Source organism: Mustela nigripes, chromosome 18 (assembly GCF_022355385.1).
Source record: "Mustela nigripes isolate SB6536 chromosome 18, MUSNIG.SB6536, whole genome shotgun sequence".
Taxonomy (NCBI): Eukaryota; Metazoa; Chordata; class Mammalia; order Carnivora; family Mustelidae; genus Mustela; species Mustela nigripes.
The window spans coordinates 12,986,729-13,010,362 of NC_081574.1; the positions used below are offsets into that span (position 1 = coordinate 12,986,729).

At 38.2% G+C, this 23,634-nt stretch overlaps 1 protein-coding gene across 7 annotated transcripts in view; it reads left to right on the forward strand.

Annotated features, from left to right (window-relative positions):
• Positions 1–23,634, forward strand: part of TENM3 (teneurin transmembrane protein 3) — a 433,328-nt gene that overhangs the window by 279,347 nt on the left and 130,347 nt on the right. For all 7 annotated transcript variants that reach the window (XM_059384375.1, XM_059384378.1, XM_059384376.1 and 4 more), the window contains one exon: positions 21,740–21,862. In XM_059384375.1, the coding sequence (XP_059240358.1) occupies positions 21,740–21,862 (123 nt within the window). The remainder of the gene's footprint in view (positions 1–21,739; positions 21,863–23,634) is intronic.

The window sequence follows — 23,634 nt, forward strand, 5'->3', positions numbered from 1 at the left end:
TCAGAGAACAAAGAAAGGGTGAAAACGGAAGCAAAAATATATTCCCGTAGGTCACTGTGAACTTCTTGCATACGTAACCACTCGTAAACTTCTTGGGGTATACCCCTTCCGGATGTTTGTCCACGCCATATGGAGTTCCGTATTTTTAATGCATTTGGTACCAGGCTTTCTCACTTGTCACTTATAAAAACATTGTATGTGTATGATTTTATTTAGTGGCTATGTTCAACCAGTTCCCAGAAGTTCAGTGACCGTTTTCTTGTGTGTGTGTGTGTGTGTGTGTGTCCGTCCAGTTGACCAAAATTTTTTATTTTTTATTTATTTTTTTAAGGTTTTAGTTATTTATTTGAGAGAGGGAGAGAAGGAACATGAGCAGGGGGAGTGGGAAAGGGAGAAGCAGGCTTCCCCCTGAGCAGGGAGCCTGATCTGGCGCTCGACCCCAGGAGTCTGGGATAGTGATCTGAGTGGAAGGCAGATGCCCAACGACAGAGCCACCAGGCACCCTGACCAAATATTTTTAAAAGATTTATTTATTTATTTTAGAGAGAGAGTGAGTGCATATGAAGTTGGCGGTGGGGTGTGGGGACAGAGGGAGAGAGAGAATCCCAAGCAGACTCGCTGCTGAGCACAGAGCCCCACTGGGGGTTGATCTCACAATCCTGAGACCATGACCTTCGCCAAAATCAAGAGTCAGACCTCACCTGACCCAGCCACCCAGGTGCCTCCAGTTGATCGAATATTTTATCAGAATAAATCCTTTGAAAGGATGTACCAAAATAGTGGGTGTGTTTTACATTTTGACAAACTATTTCCAAATTACCCTGTTTACACAACTACCAATGCCACTTAGTATCAAGATTTTTGACCCTTGACAATCTCAGGCTAAAACATTTGATTGTTGTTTTCATTTATTACAGAATATCTTTTCTCAGACATATTGACCATTTCTATTTGTGTGTGTGTGTGTGTGTGTGTGTGAGCGCGCGCGCGCATGAAAGAGAGAGAAAGAAAGAAAGAATGTCCATTTCTCCCATTTTTCTACTAGGGCTTTTCTCCTTTTTTCCCTTTGATTTGCAAGTGTTTATTTAGAATATGAGTCATTTGTCATATGTGCTATATATTTTCCAATCTGTTATTAATTTTGTTCATAATTGTTTTTGCCATATACCATATCGAATTTTTTTAGGTAATTAAATTTATCAGTTTTTCCCTATAATTTCTTTCTTTTTTTTTTTTTGAGAGAGAGCATGTGAACCCACAAGCCGGCAGGAGGAGGGAGGGAAACGATCTCAAGCAGGTTCTACCCTCAGCACAGAGGCTGACATGGGCTCAATCTCACGACCCCGAGATCATGACCTTAGCCGAAATCAAGAGTAAGACGTTTAACTGACTGAACCACCCAGGTGCCCCTCTCTGTGATTTCTGAATGTCACATTATACCTTATAAAGTCTTTAATCACTCTAGACAGTATTTTTTTAAATTCACTTAAATTTTCTTCTGGTACTTTTATGGTTTTTTCAACAATTATTTTTAGGTCAACATTTTTCTGGGTACTCTGATAAATGCGAGAGGTTCAAATTAGCTTTTTCCCAGAAGCTCATGGTCAAGTGTCATACATGAACACACTTTTAAGAGTACATAGTTTCAATAGCAACTTGAGCCTTAGGAACAAAAACTAGAAGAGTAGGGAAGGGAAATATGGGTCCCTAGCTGAAGGTGTTGGGGAAAGACTTGATCAGGCAGGTGATGCCGGAAAGATGAAGAAGAGTTCAGTTCACGAGATTAGACGGCACAATGGGTCAGGTGAGGTCTGACTCTTGATTTCAGGTAAGGTCATGGTCTCAGGATGGTGAGATCAGCCCCTAGTCGGGCGCTGTGCTCAGCAGGGAGTCTGCTTGGGATTCTCTCTCTCCCTATGTCCCCATGTCTTCGTGTGGCTAGTGGCTACCAATTTTTTAATTTTTAGAATTGTTTTTACTTTTTGAAGCTTATAATAGAGAGTTTCTAAGAGATTCAAAGTATAAAGAATAGCAGAATATAAGCTCATGTACCTACATGGAAAGGTTAAGGAAAGCAGTATTATAAATGTAGTTGAAATTGTCATTCTTCTCTTATTCCTCCTCTCCCCTACAGGGGTTCCTATTCTTTTTTTTTTTTTTTTTAAGATTTATTTATTTATTTGACAGACAGAGATCACAAGTAGGCAGAGAGGCAGACAGAGAGAGAGGAGGAAGCAGGCTCCCTGCTGAGCAGAGAGCCCGATGTGGGGCTCAATCCCAGGACCCTGGGATCATGACCTGAGCTGAAAGCAGAGGCTTTAACCCACTGAGCCACCCAGGCACCCCTAGGGGGTTCCTATTCTTTAATCAGATGTTTATCACTGAATGAACCTTTTAATACTTTATGTATATCCCTCATACTCAATACTTAATCCTTAAATATTTTTTATTAACATATAATGTATTATTGGTTTCAGAGGTGCAGGTCTGTGATTCATCAGTCTTATACACTTCACAGCACTCACCATAGCACATACCCTCCCCAGTGTCCACTACCCAGCCCTCCATTCTTTATACCCCCCTCCCCTCCAGCAACCCTCAGTTTGTTTCCTGAGATTAAGAGTCTCTTATGGTTTGTCCCCCCTCTCTGGTTTCATCTTGTTTCTTTTTTTCCCTCCCTTCCCCTATGATCCTCTCTCTTGTTTCTCAAATTCTTCATATCAATGAGATCATATGATAATTGTCTTTCTCTGATTGACTTATTTCGCTCAGCATAATAACCTCTAGTTCCATCCATGTCGTCACAAATGGCAAGATTTCATTTCTTTTGATGGCTGAGTAATATCCCATTGTATATATGTACCACATCTTCTTTATCCATTCATCTGCTGATGGACATCTAGGTTCTTTCCGTAGATTGGCTAGTGTGGACATTACTGCTATAAAACTAGGGTGCCCCTTCAGATCACTACATTTGGTTAGTGGCTACCATTTAAACAGCATAGGTATAGACCAGCTATTAGAAAACTACTCTAGGTTGGAGATCATGAAACACTGTTGGGATAGAGGAGTGAGCAGAATTGAGAAGTTATAGCTGATAGATAATAGAATAGATATGCCATCATTGATCATAGCCCAATTTTAAAAGTCAAATGTTCCAAGCATGTACCCGTGGCCAGCTTCTTTTTGACAGAGTCACATTACAACTTTCTTTAGATGACCAAACTCCCAATTAAAATCCTCCTTCAATGCATTAATCTTTAAGTTGGTGTGTTTTTACACAATTGAAATTCCACTGAACACAAAGAAAAGACTCAATGACAATATTTAGTGATACAGACCGACCAAAGGAATACTTGTGCCACTTTTTCTGAGCCTGAATTTACTCATTCCTCTTTTTTATGTTCTAAAATTAGCAAATTAAAAGATGGGCCAATATCCAGTAAATATAACACCAAAGAATGGATTTTAAAAGGGATGGTCTGTTGGTTACTTTTGCTTCTGTGCAGTTGTGGAATGAGTAGGAGCCTTGATTATTCTTTCCTCACAGAATGCTCTTTTTCCTGGGTGGGAGCTGACCTTGAAATTTTGATGTCGCACACACAGAATTTGCCCATAAATCTTATCATAAATCATAAGCATTATTGAAAAATAATTAAGTCAAAATAAATGTCAGAATAATTATGTTAGCCCCATTTAAAACAGCAACAAAATCAAGTCAAACTTCCAGTGACACCATGAGGAACATTTAATAATCTCATTAGCATTTCCCTATACTTTTAGGCAGAGTCTAAAAATTCAGATCAGTTCCCCTGTAGAGTAGCATCAAAAGTATTTGCACATGTTCTTCAAACTTGAGAAAAATGAGAGAAAACAAAAATGTTAACAAATTCCACTTCCCGGTTTACCCCAACAAATAATTCCTTGGACGACACTTTTTTTTTTTTTCCTGTAACAGCTTTATTGAGTTATAATCCACATCTCATATAGTTTACCCATTGAAAGTGTAAGAGTCAACATTTGCAGTTTTGCAACAACCACCACACTCAATTGTAGACATTTCCATCGCCTCCAGAAAGGGTACCCTGTTCTATTAGTAGTCGCTTCCCTTCCAAACCCTCCACAGTATATATGTAGATAACAAACATATATACTTGCCCCTATCCCGCAAGTATCTTAACTTTTAAGGGACTGGTTTGTCAGCTCATTTCCTAATAATAAGAAATAACTCAGCATTGTTTTTCTTCTGGACTCCTGACATATACTGTCAAGCAAAGAACTACTTGCATTTTCAATATTCTTTTTCGGTTAAAAAATACATGTGTAGTTATTTATTTCCTTTGAACAGCTGCTACCAACTGATTCCTAAAATAGATGTTGTCACATGTCTGCTAAAAAGGCTGTTTAACAACATAAGCATTCCCTAGATCTAGCAAAACATAACCTGTCGAATTTAGGTTCATTGCAGTTATGATTCCGTGGCAGTTATCTGTCCTACTTCTGTGTCGATTTGCATTTTATGAACATTTTTACCTCTTCGTGTACCTTGAAATTGATTATGGTACTAGCTATATATATGCAACTCAGGGTCAGAGGGAAAAACACGCCAGCCTTTTATGCTTCATGAAAAATCAACCATTTAAATATATATGGCAAAATAAAATGTGTTGTGACATTCTTTTTTCTTTTTGGACATGTCTTTGTAATAAAAGTGCTGTTTTATTGGGTGATAGAACATAACCAAGCAATGAATTACATACCATTTTTCACTACGGCTTCTTCCCTTAACTCCCGGCTGCATTACATTCAGAAAATGCATTTTGCCCAAGATGGAATGCTGGCTTTTTAATAATACTAATGTGATTTCATCATATTGAAGAAAAAAATATTGCCTATTTTTAGAGAGTTGAAACTTACAAACTAAAAATTTTAAATCAATATATCAATATTTTATTTTTTCCTTGGACACATGAAATTAAGGACATATTTATGCCTGATTCAGTGGTGAGTGTGGGATTAGAACGGAATAGTTGATCCCGCTAGGAGAGGAGGAAACTAGTAATGTGATAAAGCACATCACTACAGCACTCTGCAGTCAGTCTGTGAGTTCAAAAAAGAAAACAATCTAAGAACCCATTCTAGATTGTTGTATTTTTTTTCCTTATTGAGGACAGCACTTTGTATGAGTGAAATTGTGCTTCCATATATGTGTGTATGCATTTGCGTATATGTGTATGTGTGTATATGTGTGTGTATTCACAGATATATATAATATCTATATATAGATATGTATCTCTCCAGCATCCACAGAAAAGTTTAGCTCTTTTGTCATATTTGCACTCTATCCTGACTTTCAGTGTGAACTACAGAAATGTTTAGAAAATATGAGCTTAGTTAATTTATAGAAAATATTGGTTTCCCATGTCATAAAGAAGAACCTAGCAAAGATTGAGAGGTCGCTTGGAATTTAGTTCCATTATATTCAAACCTGTGTAATTGCCTCAGTGACTTTCTGAGTTGAACCTAACGTGAGAAAAAGATTGTATACTGCACTTTTGGACATTATAATTTTTTGTTGCTCTCATTAGCACAACATACAAATGTTCAGTTTGGAGTTTATCCTCATATTATTTATTACTATGCATGAAAGAGAAATCACCAGTTTCAAGAAATTAATACAAATGTCGGAAATAAACTCCTCCTCTCCTCCCCCAAAATAATTTGTTTTACTCTTAGCCTGATACGAGGTCAGCTAAAGTAAATAATATATGAGAAACACTCTGTTTATGCAGACTGTTTTTACCATTCAAATATAAAGATCTCCCTGACTTGAAAAACACCCAAGGACAACAACAATAAGAAATACCTTTAAAGCCATCTAAACTCCAGTTCCTGCCAGACGTAAATATCTTCTCTGTGAAATACGGTGCTGTTTTCTGTGTTTTAGGCTATCATTTTTGTGGAATGTAGCAACATCTCCTGCCTAATGACAAGTGGAAAGCATAATACAATATTTACCATTTCAGTGCTACATTGCATAAATATTTAATTGGTGTTGCATATGCCATTTGCTTTTACATTAGTGGTACTGAGAGCAGCGTGTTCCGAGAGAAATATCTTCAGAAGAATGAGAGGAAAAGTAACTGGCATAGATACGATTTTTTACAAACTTGATAGATGCTTAGGAGTTTTAGGAAGGAATTCATCCTAACACCTCTAAGTTCTATTGAATCTACATTCAAACAAATGTCTCATCCTCTAGTATAACAGGTAAAATAAAACTCACATATGTATCCACTCTTTTAATTTATTGTTTCTGCATACCGTTAGAATGTCTGCCAACTCCTCACACCTCGTCTTTCTTCCTTGAAATTAAGGTTCCATGGTTCCTTTGTTAGTGCTTTGTAATGTCACACCAGAGAAGGAAGTGACTGTCCATTCATCCATCCATCATTCATTCAATTTTCATTTATTAAGACACTGTGACAGGTACAGCTGTGAACAAGATAACACAGCCCTCGCTCTCTTCGAGATTTTATCTCAGGGCATGGAAACTGAACATTTAATTGTCATCATGAGGGCTATTTATTTATTTATTTATTTTTTTTTTTTTTTTTTTAAAGAGTTTATTTATTTATTTGACAGAGAGAGATCACAAGAAGACGGAGAGGCAGGCAGAGAGAGAGAAAGGGAAGCAGGCTCCGTGCTGAGCAGAGAGCCCGATACGGGACTCGATCCCAGGACCCTGAGATCATGACCTGAGCCGAAAGCAGCGGCTTAACCCACTGAGCCACCCAGGTGCCCCATCATGAGGGCTATTTAAAAAGGAGAAATGTAGGAGACTAGAGACTGCATAAAAGGCAGAACTTACGGAGTGTGAGCATTAGAGAAAGGTTTTCCTGCTAAAGCCTGAATGATAGGTAGGATTATGTGTTTAGACAAATGCTGATTTTAGGACAGATTTTAAGTGTGACCACATAAGTCTAAATGTGGCCCAAAAAATCAACTCTAAGGAAAATTAAAACCAATATATTGTGATATAATAAAGGTAAAATCTTGATGTGTCTGAGAGGGGGAAAAAAAGTGATGATATTCATTTGTTTTCTTTGTTGAGTCCGTATAGCTAGGAACCCATTTTGTAGTTAACACCTAGAAGAGGAAAGAAATATTACTTGGAAAGTTGGGGCAACTGGATTTAAAATTGTCACAAAAATGTATGGTCTGTTCTGATTTATGGTCTTTTGGATTGTTCCTTTCCCTTAATTGTAGATAACAAACATATATACTTGAAGAGTTCTGTTTATCAAGTATGCCCAGAAGATCGTTTTAAAACTGTGAAAAGAAACGGTGTCTCAATTCTTAATAAACATTTGTGAGTACTCTATTAATCTGTTATCTGAAGAAATTTAAGGAACATACACTTCTTATATTTCAAACGTTGCTGGGAAATGAAAATCACATCGCTCTGCATTTGCTAACCAAAGACCTCAGCTTGTCCGATCTCCATTGCTGAGTTGGCCCTAAAAGGCATTACTTCAAGACCCTTCCTCTGTGCTTTTTAAGCACATACCAAATGGAATCAAAGAACAATTATTATTTTATCCAGACCCACTTTTGTATAATGCCAAGATGCTTTTTGAGATAATATTTAGTGTCTTTGAAAATAAGAGCTCTGGATCTTTCCTTTACCTGTTGAATGTCCTCCCTGACAGAACAGGTCTCTTCTCCTGGTGGGCTCTTCATCAGTGGGCCCGCCATAACGTCGGCTGGCTTCATCCGGGAATTGTCATTTCTCCCTAATATTTGCCCCACAGACTGATCTTTCCCTTTGTGCCTTTACTAGTGAGCTTTTTGTCCTGTTCATCACTTTTCATAGACCTTTTTGTGCCTCTAAAGAAGAGAAAGCCTTCCGCATATTCTTGTATATTTCCCAGAGCTGTAGAAGGACATCCAAGGCTGCCTTGAAAATCACTGCATTTGATTCTAGAATATGAGGCCCTTCGTTCTTTTTAAAAAAAAAAGATTTATTACTGGGGCATCTGGGTGGTTCAGTCAGTTAAGTGTCTGCATTCAGCTCAGGTCATGATCCATGGTCATGGATGGAGCCCCCCATCTGGCTCCCTGCTCAGCAGGGAGTCTGCTTCTCCCTCTGCCTCTGCCCCTCTCCACTGTTTGTTCTCTCTCTCTCTCAAATAAATAAATAAAATCTTGAAAAAAGATATTTATTAATTTATGTATTTGTTTGAGAGAGAGCGTGGCAGGTCACCAGCAGGGGGAGGGGCAGAGAGAGAAAACCTTTAAACAGACTCCCTGCTGAGCACACAGGCTCAATCTGGGGACTCTGAGATCATGACCAAAGCCAAACCAAAAATCAATCCCTTAACCAATTGAGCCACCCAAGTACCCCAAGGGGGGTGATAGCTTTGTTCTAAGAAAAAAAAGATGCATGCAAGTAATTTTGCATCTTGCATATTTTAATTTGTTTTTTCATAGGCATTTCCTTGTAATTATGACCAATATCACAGTCAATTTAATTCCATTAAGCTTAGCAATTATTGAATTTCCCTCCTAAACATTGATTTCATAAAGGGAAGATCTCGTCTTTACCTCAGTGATCTCACGATCTTATATGGAAAAATACAATGTCCAATTTGCCTGTTGGCATTACAACATATTTTTACATTACATTACATCACAACATATTTTTAGAACACTGTTTGTAAATGCAGACCCTCTCAAAGCAGTAAGATTTGAGTTTTCTATCCCACCTCTGTAACTTATTAGCCGTGTAATTTTGAGTAGGGTACTCAACCTTCCATAAACTGGAGTTCCCTCATCAGTGTAGACAGGATTAGTCATAGTACAGCTCCTAGAAATCTTTAATAAAATAATGAATGTACCTGCTATTATTATTCCTTCTCACAATCCAGTAAATCAAATATTACTATCCACATTTTCTAGAAAGAAAAGTCTTTGGCCTAGAGAATCGGTGGCTTTTCCTGTGTTAAAGCCCATATATATTTAAACAGGGACCATAATCTAGGCCTTTTTATCTTGGACCTGGAACCTTTCCCCACTATATCATAGGGCCATATTTCTCATAAGGATTTCAAATTTAAGGGTGATACATGTAAGGAAAATCAATAAAACTGAAGGACAACATGAGGCACGCACTCCCTCTTGTCTTCTTACCCCCATCGTATGTGATTATGTCCCGAGGAAGGTCTCAGTAGATGCTTGTATGTCACAAGCCATCTCTTTAATACTTCCTTCACAAAGAACACTTCTGCTGGCTATCATTTCTACATAGATTTTAATAATTTTGCTTATAATTTACTCCATTTATTCTTACTGTTGGCTTCTGTTTTTATCAAGAAACGTTGATTTTTCCTTTAAGATAGTGCTATAAAATTTTCTTTTAAAATGTATTTAAGTGGGGCTCCTGGGTGGCTCAGTGGGTTAAGCCGCTGCCTTTGGCTCAGGTCATGATCTCAGGGTCCTGGGATCGAGTCCCGCATCGGTCTCTCTGCTCAGCAGGGAGCCTGCTTCCTCCTCTGTCTCTCTGCCTACTTGTGATCTCTGTCTGTCAAATAAATAAATAAAACCTTTAAAAAAAAATGTATTTAAGTGGCTCAGTGGGTTAAAGCCTCTGACTTTGGCTCAGGTCATGATGCCAGGGTTCTGGGATCGAGCCCTGCATCGGGCTCTCTGCTCAGCGGGGAGCCTGCTTCCCCCTCTCTCTTTCTGCCTCTCTGCCTACTTGTGATCTCTGTCAAATAAATAAATAAAATCTTTAAAAAATAAATAAATAAAATAAAATGAATGTATTTAAATGTTTAAGCTAATCATCTCACAAAAAAATAAACATGTAAATGTAAAAATATATTTCGTTATAAAAAGGGATAGATGGTTCACAATTAAATCATAAAGATGATAAGCACATTAAAAAAATAAAACCATATGCGGGAATCATAACTGAGGAGTCTGAAAATGCTATAGGTCTCTTCAGCTGGGCCTTTAATTCATTCTAGATCCTTAATTTTTTCATTATCTACATTTGTAGTTTAATAACTGAACTGCATGATGTAGTTCATGAGCCCATGTGAGTTACATAGGATTTGTACATAAAACCTAACCCGTATTATTTCAATCATTTCCAATAGTCTCAAATTTTACCATTATTTTCTATTTTTGGAGTCAAGATATTTTTAGATGCTTTTTGCTACTTCAGAGAAATTCTTTATGATCTTAGAAAAGAATCACATAGAGAGAAGCAATGCATGTTTAAAGCGGGAAAGTGGGCCACTTATTTCTAGGAGAGGAGTGTGAGACCACCAAATAAAAAAAGCAGGTTGGCAGTCTGAGCAGGTATCCTGGGGATCAGAGATGACAACTTCCTTTGTATTTTGCTTTGAAATAAATGTCCACAAATGCTTCATAATTATCCATTAATAATAGTGAAGTTCATAACTAAGGAAACCTGCTCTCCGCATTGGCCCAGATTAACAGGGAGCAGCTGGAAAACTGGCTTCCGAGGATCTGTTCCCACCTGCGTCATGATGCGAGCAGGTCCAAAAAGACCAATAAGATCGGTCAAAGTTACCGTTATGTTCTAGATACCGGAAGTGGTGAGGCATGGGAGTCCATGCAACAGAACTTGAGAAGGGAGACGACCCTTCTCTTGACCCCGTTTTTGTTGATGAGTGGGTGGTGAACAACAAACTGTATAAGCTGGTTGTGTCTAGATTCCTGAAGGGTCATTGATTGTGTTTAAATTTGCCACCTGAGAACCATGCACACATGTGTGCACACACAACATTCCCAGATCACATTTTTCCTCGCAAATGTAACCTTTTGGAGAAGCGGACTGGGTTTTTTTGTTTTTTGTTTTTTTTAAAGATTTTATTTATTTATTTGTCAGAGAGAGAGGGAGCGAGCACATGCAGACAGAGTGGCAGGAAGAGACAGAGAGAGAAGCAGGCTCCCCGCTGAGCAAGGAGCCCGATGTGGGACTCGATCTCAGGATGCTGGGATCATCACCTGGGCTGAAGGCTGCCGCTTAACCAACTGAGCCACCCAGGCATCCCAGCGGACTGTTTTGAAGGGGATGCTTTTCTGGATTTTGCTGTTGTTGTTTTTTTTTTAAAAACTTTTTATTATGTTCAATTAGCCAACCTTTAATACATCATTAGTTTTTGATGTAGTGTTGAATGACATTAGTTGCGTATAACACCCAGTGTTCACAGCAGCAATGCCCACAGTAGCCAAACTGTGGAAGGAGCCAAGATGTTTTTCAACAGACAAATGGATAAAGAAGATGTGGTCCATACATACAATGGAACATCACGCAGCCATCAGAAAGGATGAATCCCCACCATTTGCATTAACATGGATGGGAGTGGAGGGGATTGTGCTGAGTTAAATAAGTCAAGCAGAGAAAGACAATTATCATATGTTTCACTCATATGTGGGACAAACTATGGATTTTGCCATATTTTAATACACCAGTTTTCCTCTACAAATCTCCGTGTCCCTAATAGTTGGATCTTTTCATAATGAAGATTAAAGTGTCTTAAAATTTCAAAGACTTGTAATTTTCAGATCTATTCTACTTCTTTTTCAAGAAGTCAAGCCAGGGCACTTGGGTCGTTCAGTCAGGTCACGATCTCACGGCCGTGGGCTTGAGCCCCACATAGGGTTCTAGGCTAAGCAGGGCGTCTCCTGGAGATTTTCTCTCTGCCCCTCCTGTTTCTCTCTTTCTCTCTCAGATAAATCAATCTGATTTTTAAAAAGCCAGAACAAGCCAAAGAAATTTTTATGTTTAAGTAGATTATTAACATATGTACACGTTTGTTACATAAAAAGAGGAGATAGCTCTTAAAGCTATTATGGAAGAAAAGAATCCAGATGAAAATTAAGTCAGTACAACCAGCTTTTGAATAATGAGTAGATCCATGGGGTTTCAATGGCAAAGCTGCTAATAACTGTCACTAATGAATCTTCTGTTATATACATTCCGTGACAACAGCAAAGTCAGTATATTGGCATGTGGGGAATAGTCCATAAATCATGTAAATGATTTCATTGTGTATTTCGAATGTTCTTGAAATAGGTCCTCTTGCCATATTCTTTAATGTTGACAACTGTTACCTCAAACTTGATTGATAATGACTGGCCTCTTTGGACAGCTCATCATAATGGTGAACACTTTATTCTTTCCATGAGATTGGAGAGGGAATGCTTCTTTCGCTCACAGAACAGAACCTGGACATGAGTGAAAACTAATGAAACATTAGGAAAACAGCCTGTTTTCGAAGACTTGACTTAATTCCCTGGGTGACAGACACAGCAGCTTGATTTTCATAAGCCCTGTCAGCCTCCGCGTTGGCCATCAGCGGACAGCTAGAATAACTCTCTCCTCAACAGCATCTTTGAATGTGTGATGCTGAACCTACATAGTGAAGAAAGAAAAAATGCAATGCAATTTAAAGGTGGAATTTTTAATGTACATTAATTTGCAAAAGAGTATGAGTCAAATATTTTGGCAAATCTACATAACTAAATAGCTGTCTCATCAAGACATTTCGATAGCCAAAGTGATTCTACACCCCCATTAATGACATGATGCCAAAAATAGAATAGAAAGGAAAAATGCACAGCGTGAATATATAAAATATCAGGAGCCATTCCTTGTCTCCTTCGCCCTCCCCCCAGAAAAACTATTTACATGAAACCTATGGTTTTAGTATGTTGTCTTATAATACTCAGAGAAACCTGCTACTTCAAGTGCTATTACTGCCTTTGCATATCAAAACATCCTGTAGTTGAGATAATTCCCTTTTCCTTAATGACAGCTGAGTACATACTAATACGAAAGCATTCCAGAAAATTATTGATTTTAAAATGACCGTATTTGGAAAAAATAAAAGAAAAATAAATAAAATGACCGTGTTTTGGCCAGCTAGATATAGACTGCTCGGATAATATTAGACTTGAAGGCTAATAACAAATAATAATGGATTAGCATGTCAAAATATTGCCTCGCACACTCTGTCAACATGTATATGAACACAGCAGGAAATCGAAAACAAAAGCTAATTTACGGAAAACTATGTATTCCTAATGACAGTTTAGACCAGTAGGGGTCCAAGTTACAAACTGCATTTTTACATGAGATGCTTTCATTTTACATTGAAAACCTGGCTGTATTCTGTAAGCATGTGTCAAATCAAATCATTGTCCTATATTTAAGAGTATTTTTCTTATTTTAGTCTGTAAAATCTAATCGCGGCACATGCGCCTTGCGTATATTTATATGTTCATGACATTGAAACCTAAAATGCTAAAATTCTGCCTTTAAACCCAAGATACCAAAGGAATTGTGTGCACATAGTGGTCGTTTGACCCTGTGCTATTTTATTTTATTTTGAAATTTTTAGAAAAAGAAACAACAGCATTGGTATTCCAATATGCTGATAAATCATTGATGCCAGATGTCTTTGCCTCTACTCAGTGATGTAGCCTAAATATTTCTATTTGAAAACAGATTGACATACCAAAGAATTTAAATCTGGAAAAGACCTTAGAGATCATTTTGTGCAAGCTCTTTGGATATTTATATAAACGGGAGCTCTAAGCCTCAGAGAAGCCCAGTGACTTGCCAAGGTCCCACAGCTAGTCTGAGCCAGAACTGAGACTGGGACCCAGTTCTCTTTTAATATCAACAAAGGCTCTATGAGACGCCACACAGGCAATCTGTGTTGAAAACTCGGCTTTTAACTATAAAAGGTCAGATTCTGATTTTCTTTTCCTGCAACTCCTGATAACATGTTCCTAATGAATCTTTCTCCGAAAGATTATTTTGGGGGAAACGGACCACGGTGGAAGTGAGGTGAATTACAAGATGGGAAAGCTTTAGACCTTCCCTTGCTTTATGATGAACTTTCTGGGTTTTGGAACCAAACACAAAACAGCATTGCAGACATTTTCAGGATGATATTTTTTAAGTCCATTTTTTCTTACCAGAGTCTAGTTCTCATATGATCTCAGACATTTTTTTTTTTTTTTGCCTTTGTGAGAATGTTTGCTTGATCTTGTAATATTAAACAGCATTTAGCCAATAATGGCAGGCATGCTAAGAACCGTACTCCAGGTTGCCAAAACCTCAGAGTGTTACTCGTCAGGGTTCTCATGGCATAAGCTACATTCAGGTTTCTGATGGCAAGGGTGCCTGCTTCTGTGTTCGCTTCACAACATTCCCTGTAATTTGCTTCAAGGTTCTGGCAGATTGCTGGACCCTGTCACCAGCTGTCACCTCCCCTCCTTCCCATCCATATTTGGCAGTATCTAAGAACACAGGCATGCCAGTAGAAATAATAGTAGCTGTGATAGCAACTTCAGTGGCATGGTCCCCAGAGACAAGATCAAAATTTGGCATCTTTTCTCTCAACACAGAACTAAAAATGGCACTGAACTTGCTACTTGGTGGTATATAATTTTCTTTAATTACACATTTTGGTTTCAAGTGTTCCACATGCTGGCTTTTAAGTATCAAACCAACATACATTGGTTAAAAACAATGGCATGCCCTTTTTTTTCCCCCTGCGGGGAAGAGGTGGAATCCTAGAATATCAAGGATTCATTTCATCTCCATCAGCCTTGAATGGTAAAAGGATTGTACGCTGTAATTTCTTTCACTCAATTTCTTTGAGTCGGAAAGAAAATGTCCTCATAGAATTTCACTAGCATATTGTCTCCAAATTATTTCAATTAGTGGGTCCTTTTTTTGCTCATTGTTAACTGGGAAAGCCTATAGAAAAAAACGAAGTATTTTAGAATGATTTTTTTTAATTATATAAGGAATATTTTCTTGTAAATATCTTCAGATTGGTTGAATCCAAGAATACCATGAGATGGTCTAGAAAGATACAGTCTGTAAAGTAGACCATTTGGCAGTTAGTGACATAGTTTGTGATAATGACCGATGGCTTCACATCCACGTGCATTACTTCTAGAATTGATATCATGATAATTTTTTATCATCAATGCAAGTGATAGAATTAAAAGTGTGCTCATTAAGTTTGTCAATGACAAATGTTAGATATTGCGACTCATTTAAAAGTGTTCTGGGGGGCGCCTGGGTGGCTCAGTGGGTTAAGCCTCTGCCTTCAGCTTAAAAGTGTTCTGGGATCCCTGGGTGGCTCAGTTGGTTAAGCGTCTGCCTTCGGCTCAGGTCCTGATTCTGAGGTCTTGGGATCAAGCCTGTAGTCAGGCTCCTTGCTCAGCAGGGAGCCTGCTTCTCCTCTCCCCGCCACTCCCCCTGCTCCCTCTCTCTCTGACAAATAAATAAACTCTCTTTAAAAATAAATACATAAAAGCATTTGGACTGGGAGTCATCTTGGAAATCTATGTTCTCCTGCCCCGAGAAAAAGTGAAGAATTATACGAGGTGTCCCTAAGGCCTCTTCTTACTATGAACAGTCTCAGGGGCTCTGTTAGTCACCCCTGTTTCTCAGGAACCAATGTGACTACAGAGATCCAGGCCTCTAAGATCAACTTTCAGCAAAATATTGAAAAAGCTAAATTATATATTAAACCTTTCCCTTAACTCTTCTCTCCAAGTTTTTCATAGCTAAAATCCTTTCTTTCTTCTCTTTCTTCCCAAACTGCTCTCTGTTTCCCCTTGACGTGCCTGTTCTACCCCCTCACTGCAAAGATCCATTTCTGCTTCTCTTATAACTCCCCGTTCCTCACAACAGCAGGAAGTAAAAAATTTATTCAGACAAAAAATGGGATGTTTTCAGTAAAATACTACCAGTGCTATGGTAGGACAGGATAGTCACTCATTCCACAAAGGCCTCATGAACAAATGTCATTTCAACTGGACTTCGAGGTGTTGGGAGATGTCGTCAGACAGAACTTGAGGTGGGGGGGCGGCATCCCAGAGGCCAGGAATGGCAGGAACAAAGGCGTGGGAGCAGGGAAATAGAGGGAATGATTTAAATGGTAGACAAGCAAATCTGGCCAGTTCATGAGCCCTGTGATATATTCACACGGTTGTGCAACAGATCTCTGCAACTTTTCCATCTTACAGAACTGAAACTCTGCATTTTTTAAACAACTGCCCGTTTCCCCTTACCCTGACCTCCTGGTAGCCACCATTCTTTCTGCCTCTGAATTTGAACTACTTTAGATACCCCATGTAAGTGGAATCAAAATATGATTTGTCTTCTTGCAACTGGCTTATTTCCCTTAACATCATGTCCTCAGGGTTCGTCCATGTTATAGCCTGTGGCAAAGGTTCCCTTCCTTTTTCAGACTGAGTTATAGTCCATTGTGTTTTTTCCTTCACCCATTCTTCTCTTGCTGGACATTTGGGTTCCTTTTGTCTCTTGACTATTACAAATAGTGCTGCTATGACCATGGTTGTGCAAATAGGTCTTTGAGACCTGCTTTCAGTTCTTTTGAGTGTATATCCAGGGGTGGGATTCTGGGTCATATAGTAGTTCCAGTTTTACTTACTTATTTATGTTTTTTTTTTTGAGGACCCACTCTAGTGTTTTCCATAGTAATTGAACCACTTTACAGTCTCATCAATAGTGCACAAAGCTTGCCGTCTCTCCACATCCTCGCCAAGACAAGCCATAATGTTTCTAAACTACGAATGGGTCTGGGAAGGCCAGGAGCTAACAGTCACGAACCCAGCACGTGAATTTGTTTAATCAGATTGCTTTCCGTCTAACACCCGACATTTGCACTAAGCAAGCCTTTCCTCGCTCTTCCCTCTAGCTCCTATCTGGTGGGGTCACTTGCCATTCTACACCAGTGTCTTTCCTAGAGGAACACCTAGGAGCCTTGCAGAGATGAGCCCGTGCAGGAAAAGGTGCGGGAAACGTGAAAATACACATCTTTTAGTTATGCCATGTGTTAGATGACCTACTTTTAAATAAGTATTTTAATTTTTTTTCTTTTTTTTTTAGAAACAGACTCTTTTTTTTTTTAAGATTTCATCCACTTATCTGACAGAGAGAGAGGAGGGAAGCAGGCTCCACACTGAACAAAGAGCCTGATGTGGGGCTCGATCCCAGGACCCTGAGATCATGACCCAAGCCGAAGGCAGAGGCAGGTCACTAACCTGCTGTCTGCCTGTGTTTTATTGGGACAACAGGGATGATGACCCCCGTCATGCAGTACATTATTAGAAGATGATAGACTTCAGGGTGCCTGGGCGGCTGAGTCAGTTAAGCGTCCGACACTTGGCTTCAGCTCCGGTCATGATCTCAAGGTCGTGAGATTGAGCCACAAGTCGGGCTCTGGACGAGGAACAGAATGTGCTTGAGATTCTCTGTCCCTCTCCCCCTCCTACTCATGCTCTCTCTCTCTAAAATAAATAAATCTTAAAAAAAAAAAAGCCAAGCTCATAGAAATCAAGGTATTTTCAAAGGTAAAAAACACACTTGAGTGGACATACAATTTAGATATGAATCCAGCCCCCAGCCCTCATTACAATTACCCAAATATACATGGAAATAACAGTATGGAACTATGAAACATGATATCAGAAACAGATTTTTTAAGATTAAATGTCTACATGAATGCTTTCTATAACTTTAAAATCCACACATATAGGGTTCACATGTAATTTTTAAATTGTTTTCAAGCCTCGTGGAGGGGTGCCTCAGTAGTTTGAGCATCGAACTCTTGTTTTCAGCTCAAGTCATAATCTCGGGATCGTGAGATCAAGCCCTGCTTGGGGCTCCACGGAGCTCAGTGCAGAGTCTGCTTGTCCCGCCCCGCTCTGCGCCTCCTCGGGCCTGGGCTCACTCTCTCACTCTCTCAAAGAAATAAATAAAATCTTTTTCAAAAAGGACTCTTAGAGTTAACCAAAATAGCCTGTTGTGAATTTTCATCATTATACTGCTGTAAAATTTTCTTCTACAAAAGAGAATTCAGTGGGAAAGTTCTTGTATGGAAGATGTGCCTGGATTACACAGACATTACTTAGAAGAATCTCTGCCCATCCTCCACCTGCAAATACTGTCTCTGCCTTCCGTTTTCTAGATCTGGTAGAAAAACCTCATCTAGCCTGTGGCCCTCACCAAAGGTATACTTCACTTTCTTCAGTACTTCGGTAGGGATTTTCACATTCCAGTGCCCCCTGGGAGAACAGACAGGGGTATTGAACTAAGCCCTTTGCAGTCAGAAGGTCTGGGTTGAAGGGGAGGATCTACTGTTTGCCTGCTTGAAAGCTTAACTTCCCCCCAAAGCCTCAATGTTCTCAGATTTCAAATGAAAAAAAAAAAAAAAGGTAATAATAATATTCATTGGAGTCTTCATGAAGATTAAAAATAAAGCAGGTAAAGCACTAGCACAACATTTGATAACATGGTAAGTGCTTAATGAATGTTTTCTTTAAAAAAAAAAAAAATACTGCGTCATGATATTCTAGCGCACAGCATTCCTGCCAGCCGATACCCCTCACCCAAGCTATGTGCCCAGAGGGGTGATGGACTCCAAAGGGCACAGAGCTCCCAGACACTCTTTGGCACTCTCCCCCCAACACACTAAGTCATGTGTACACACCAAGGATCGGTTTTCACCGTTCATGAGTAATGGTGCCACAGGCTTTCCCATGGGTTCGAATCTTGCTTCCCACCTCAGGGTGTTGAAGAATTGGGCTCATCCTTCTGCATTTACATATGTGTTTTATTTCAGTGGTTTTCCCTTATTTTGTCTGCCAAGACCTTCCCAAATAGCACTGTTGCACAGTTGCTCAGTAATTTCTCTAGCATTTTTTGACTTTCATGAGATTGCTACCTCCCTCTGTCTCCCCCTCTCTCATTTTTTGGAGTCACTTTTACTAATCTCCTGTATTTGAAGAAAAATCTTGAGTTACATATAATGAGTGAGAGCATAACTAAATACAAAACGCCAAGATTTTCAAAGTACATACTATCCCAAGACCAGACAACCGGTTGGTCTCTGTTTTCAATACAATGTTAAACAAGATATAATTTTATTTGGTTTGGTTCTCATTATACAGCATCTTAAGTAGACTGGAATTTCATTTTATTGAGATTTACTGTAAGAAAAAATATATATAAAAAAGCTGTTGCCCAACTGGCAAAATAAATAAATAAATAAAGTAAAATAAAATAACTCTCCACACAGAAACATAACGTTACTTTCTAACATTTGACATCAGTGCAGGATCCCATGGGTTATCTCTCTTCTTCAAAGTCTATTAAAACCAATAATATAAGCAAATCTATCATTCAGGAAGACTTTTCATGATACATAAAAGCTCACAATGGTGATAAATTATTTTGTGTAGAAACTTTGACCCTTTCGGAATATTTATCATCGCTATGCCAAAGTATGTCTGTCAAAGCTTGTACTATATGTAGAATGAGTTCCCATTATTTTATTCAAAAATTGCTGAAATACCCAAAACATTGAAAAATGTATGAAGTGATAAATGTTTAGAAATCTCCTGACATTTTGCCTCTCAAACACTATGTAATTTAATGCAAAATGACATATGAAGTTATACCTCCTTACAAGTTGACAATTTGTGAATTCAAGGATTCTATAAGCTCTATCTTAATCCTTAAAAAACCAGAGATTGAAAGGAACTGCTACCAGATTATAATTTAAGAAGGGGAGTATATACATTTGTTAAAAATACACAGGGTAGATGTAGCTATGTTTGGATCTGGGTTTGCTGTTTATTACTATAGCATAATTTTATATCAGGAATCATTAACAAAAGAATGCAAAACATGTAGAATACCCTCAAACTGTTGAACTTTTTAAATAAACTTTAAAAATATAAAGTTCTAGTGGATTTTCAATCAATTGCTTTTCATAGACTACGACACTAATATAGTCATTAATTATTTATTAATAATATAGCACTCTGTTCTTGACTATTTACTTATTTGTCTTATATTTATTAACTTTTCCCTTAAATTACTGTTTTTTTTTTTTTTTATCCACAACAGTGTTTTCTTAGTTGAAAACATCAGAACATAGATTTCATTTACTTGACAGACACTTATTAAGATGTATGAGGTATGGGGCACTTGAGTAAGGTAAATGAGATACAAGAGGGAATGATAACAGTCTTGGGAGAGATGCTTAACCCAGTCAGGGAAGGCTCCCCCTCAAAATTGGTACCTAGCATCTGAGCAATGAATGGGTATTTTACAGTGGACAAAGAGCCGTACAGACAGAAGGAACTATTTATTGAGAGGTAGCCTGGTCTGGTCAGGTGACTTCAAATAGTTCAGTAATCTAGGGGTGCCTGCATGGCTCAGTTGATTAAGCGTCTACCTTCAGCTCAGGTCATGATCCCAGAGTCCTGGGATCGAACCTCGTACTGGGCTCCCTGCTCCCAGAGGAGTAAAATCTTTAAAAAAAAAAAAGTTCAGTGATCTGGAGCCAATAAATAATGGAGTACCTATGCACTAAGAACGGTCCTGCTATGTACCAGCTCTCGGTAACGCACTGTCATAGACCTATCCTGCTAGGAAGTTCACATTAATTAAGTAAGGTAGGTTTAACCAACCTCATTTTTTAACTAAAAGTAATGTTAATAATATTCCATCATTTGTCCAAGGTTAAATCCTAAACTGAAGATTAAACCAAAATCTAACTCCGTCTAACGCCCCTGCTCTTTACATTGACCATTTAATTGTGTTACTATATATATTACATATTTAATCAAGGCTTGCCTTTTAACAGTGTTTCACACAGTTTTTCACACTGTTTCTAACAATACTCCTTAAACATTATGCTTTTCCTCACCTCTCTCGTAAATTCAATCTATGCAGGGAAATGACAAATAATGTCCAAAAAATCCCACCTTTTTTGATACAGTGATATGATCATCCCTAGGTTTCTCTAAGGATATTTAGCCTCCTTAGGGATGAATTCTGAAACTGTATTCTGTGGAACACAAATGAAAGTTTATTTCAGGATTAGTGATCAGTATCACAGTGATTATTCTTGTAAATATTTCAAATACTTTAAGAAAAATAATATAAAAAATTTTAAGTACATTTATAAATGTATAAAGTCTTATGGTTGTCTCTTTTCTAAATGCTGCAAATAAAGTAGTCAACACATTTACGAACTTTTTATAAATCTTTAAAATTATCATACCCACATCAGAAACTCTTCATGAAATGACCTGACACATAACATGTTGCTTCATCTGCACCGTTGACAAATTGAATGTCATAAACTCATCTTAAGTCTAAAATATTCAAACATTACCATATTTTGTCTAAATTCTTTCTGTTCATTTCATAGGCCAGCAGATTTATCTGGGAGACCAGTAGTTACTTTTCACCTTAATCCCAAAGAATAGCATCATGTTTCCCGAGAATGTATAGATGTTGCAACTGAGTGTTACAGGTGTGCAAGTGGCCTGAGGTCAAGCAAAGCCAGTGTTGCTACAGATCATTCTACCCCTTACCTGAAGGACAGTGAAGAGTGGGACTCAGAGCAGAGCAAATAATCATTCATTCCTAAGAGCCTCCTGGGCTACCTTGCTGTCTATGCTGCATTTGTGTGAGGAACTGTTTCCTTTCTAATTTTTATATGCAATTATCTCTGGTATTTCAGAACATGGAAATTTTCACTTTACATACGAATCTTGTTATAAACATGTTTACGAGTTGCCACGCTGCTGAAAAACAGCAGACCTCTAAACAACTTGTATTCTTTGCCCCCAGCAATGCATCTCTTTGGCCTCAACTGGCAGTTACAGCAGACTGAAAATGACACATTTGAGAATGGAAAAGTGAATTCTGATACTATGCCAACAAACACGGTATCATTACCTTCTGGCGACAATGGTAAGAGAAAGAATTATGTGTCTTGTGTGTTTCTTTTAACATCTCTTTCCATAAATTTATTTTTATCCATGTCACATCCAGTTATATCTGGGAGAGGAAAAAGATTTTGAAATACAGATGTCATCTTTTAATGAGGGGTTTTTATTCATTTAGTTGAAAGATTGGAAGTTCTCCTTTTTACTATAGGAATAGTATGATTTTCTGCCTTCTGAGTTGATGGCTAGGCTTTTCCACCTTGTCTTCTGTAAGTGTGTATTTTGACTGATTTTTAGTCTGTAAATAGGCTATAATTCACTATACCATCTCATATATTGTATCTTGGGTGTATTAAGCTTTTTTCATTCAGCTAGCATATGGAGTTGGAATACAATGTTAATTTTGTTATAAAAGCTTTCAAATATAAGACACATTAAAGGATTATAATTTATTGACCTTTCTTCTGCTTGTCCCTTCTGTAAACCTTCATAAGTTTGCACTTTGGGCTAACAGACTATCAGGTCACTTGGTTCTGAATTAAAAACAGAATTTAAGAAGTCTGAAAATTCTTCCTTTCATTTTTCTATATATACACCCAGAAAAATGTATATATGCATGTATACATTTATATTATATACACCTGCCCATTATTTCAATACGTGTGTGTGTGTATTTTGACACTTGGCAATCTCGGACTTTTTACAAAATGTTATAATACTTTATATCTCAAAGCAAGCGAATCAAGATACCTTTTTTGGTCACATAAATATATTGTCTGCCTTTAAGCATTTCCCAAGATGTTCTTCCCTGTTTGTTTCTTATCTCATGAATTTATTTTCTGCTTTGGCATCAATTATGTCCGTCCTCGAGTGGCTAGTTTCTCTGCAAGACTAGAGAGAAGCTATTGTGTATTTATAAATAACATAATATCTATTTATTTATATTTTTATATATGCTTTCACTGGACACGTGCCCATTCACCATGACTAATGCCGTCATCATTTTTCTGTTCTCTGTTTTCTCGTCTTTTGTTTTATTTTAACAACAATACTTTATGGTATTTCTCTTCCTTCTCAGGGAGCCTGAGGAATTCTATAAGACGTTAGATTTTCATGGTAGTAATAAATACCCTTCGCCCCACACCTGTATGGAGCCTTTTGATGTAAGACTCCACATGTCCCAAGAAACTATAAGCCGGTGACCTATTAGTAATGAAAACTGTAGGTGGGGGAAATTGCAGCTAAGTAAACAGTTGTTTTAATTTTTTATACACTGATAACACACAGATGAACCATTCGCTCAAGTGATGGCACAGAAAGGGAGAGTGTTTATTCTGGGCTTCTAGAGATTAAAATGTAGCCTGTCTCTTAAAGTGGATGGTTTCTATGAAAAGAGCCCGATGGCACGTACTAACCACACGTGGAAGGAACTTCTTTTTTAGACTCAAGAAATTAGTCTAAAAAGAGAAAGGCTTATTGTAGGCATGTTTTCTTTTACAACATCCTGGCCTTTTATCATGGTGAAGATGAAAATAGAGCACAGCTAATTAGTTCCACAATACTTGAGCGGCATAATACTAAGAGAGCTGTGGATTGAGAGATGCTCCCCCAGCCGCGTGCTGGTCCCTGGTACTCTGCCGGGGAGTGCCTCCTCCTGCTTGAATCCGTGGTCCTCCGCTCACATAAACCTCCGTTCAAATCCTAGTTTCTTCACCTGTTTACTTTGTGACTTTGGTCAAGGGGCTTCATGGTTCAGATCCTGCGAGAAGATTTTGGGATACTGTTGGAATAAACCAT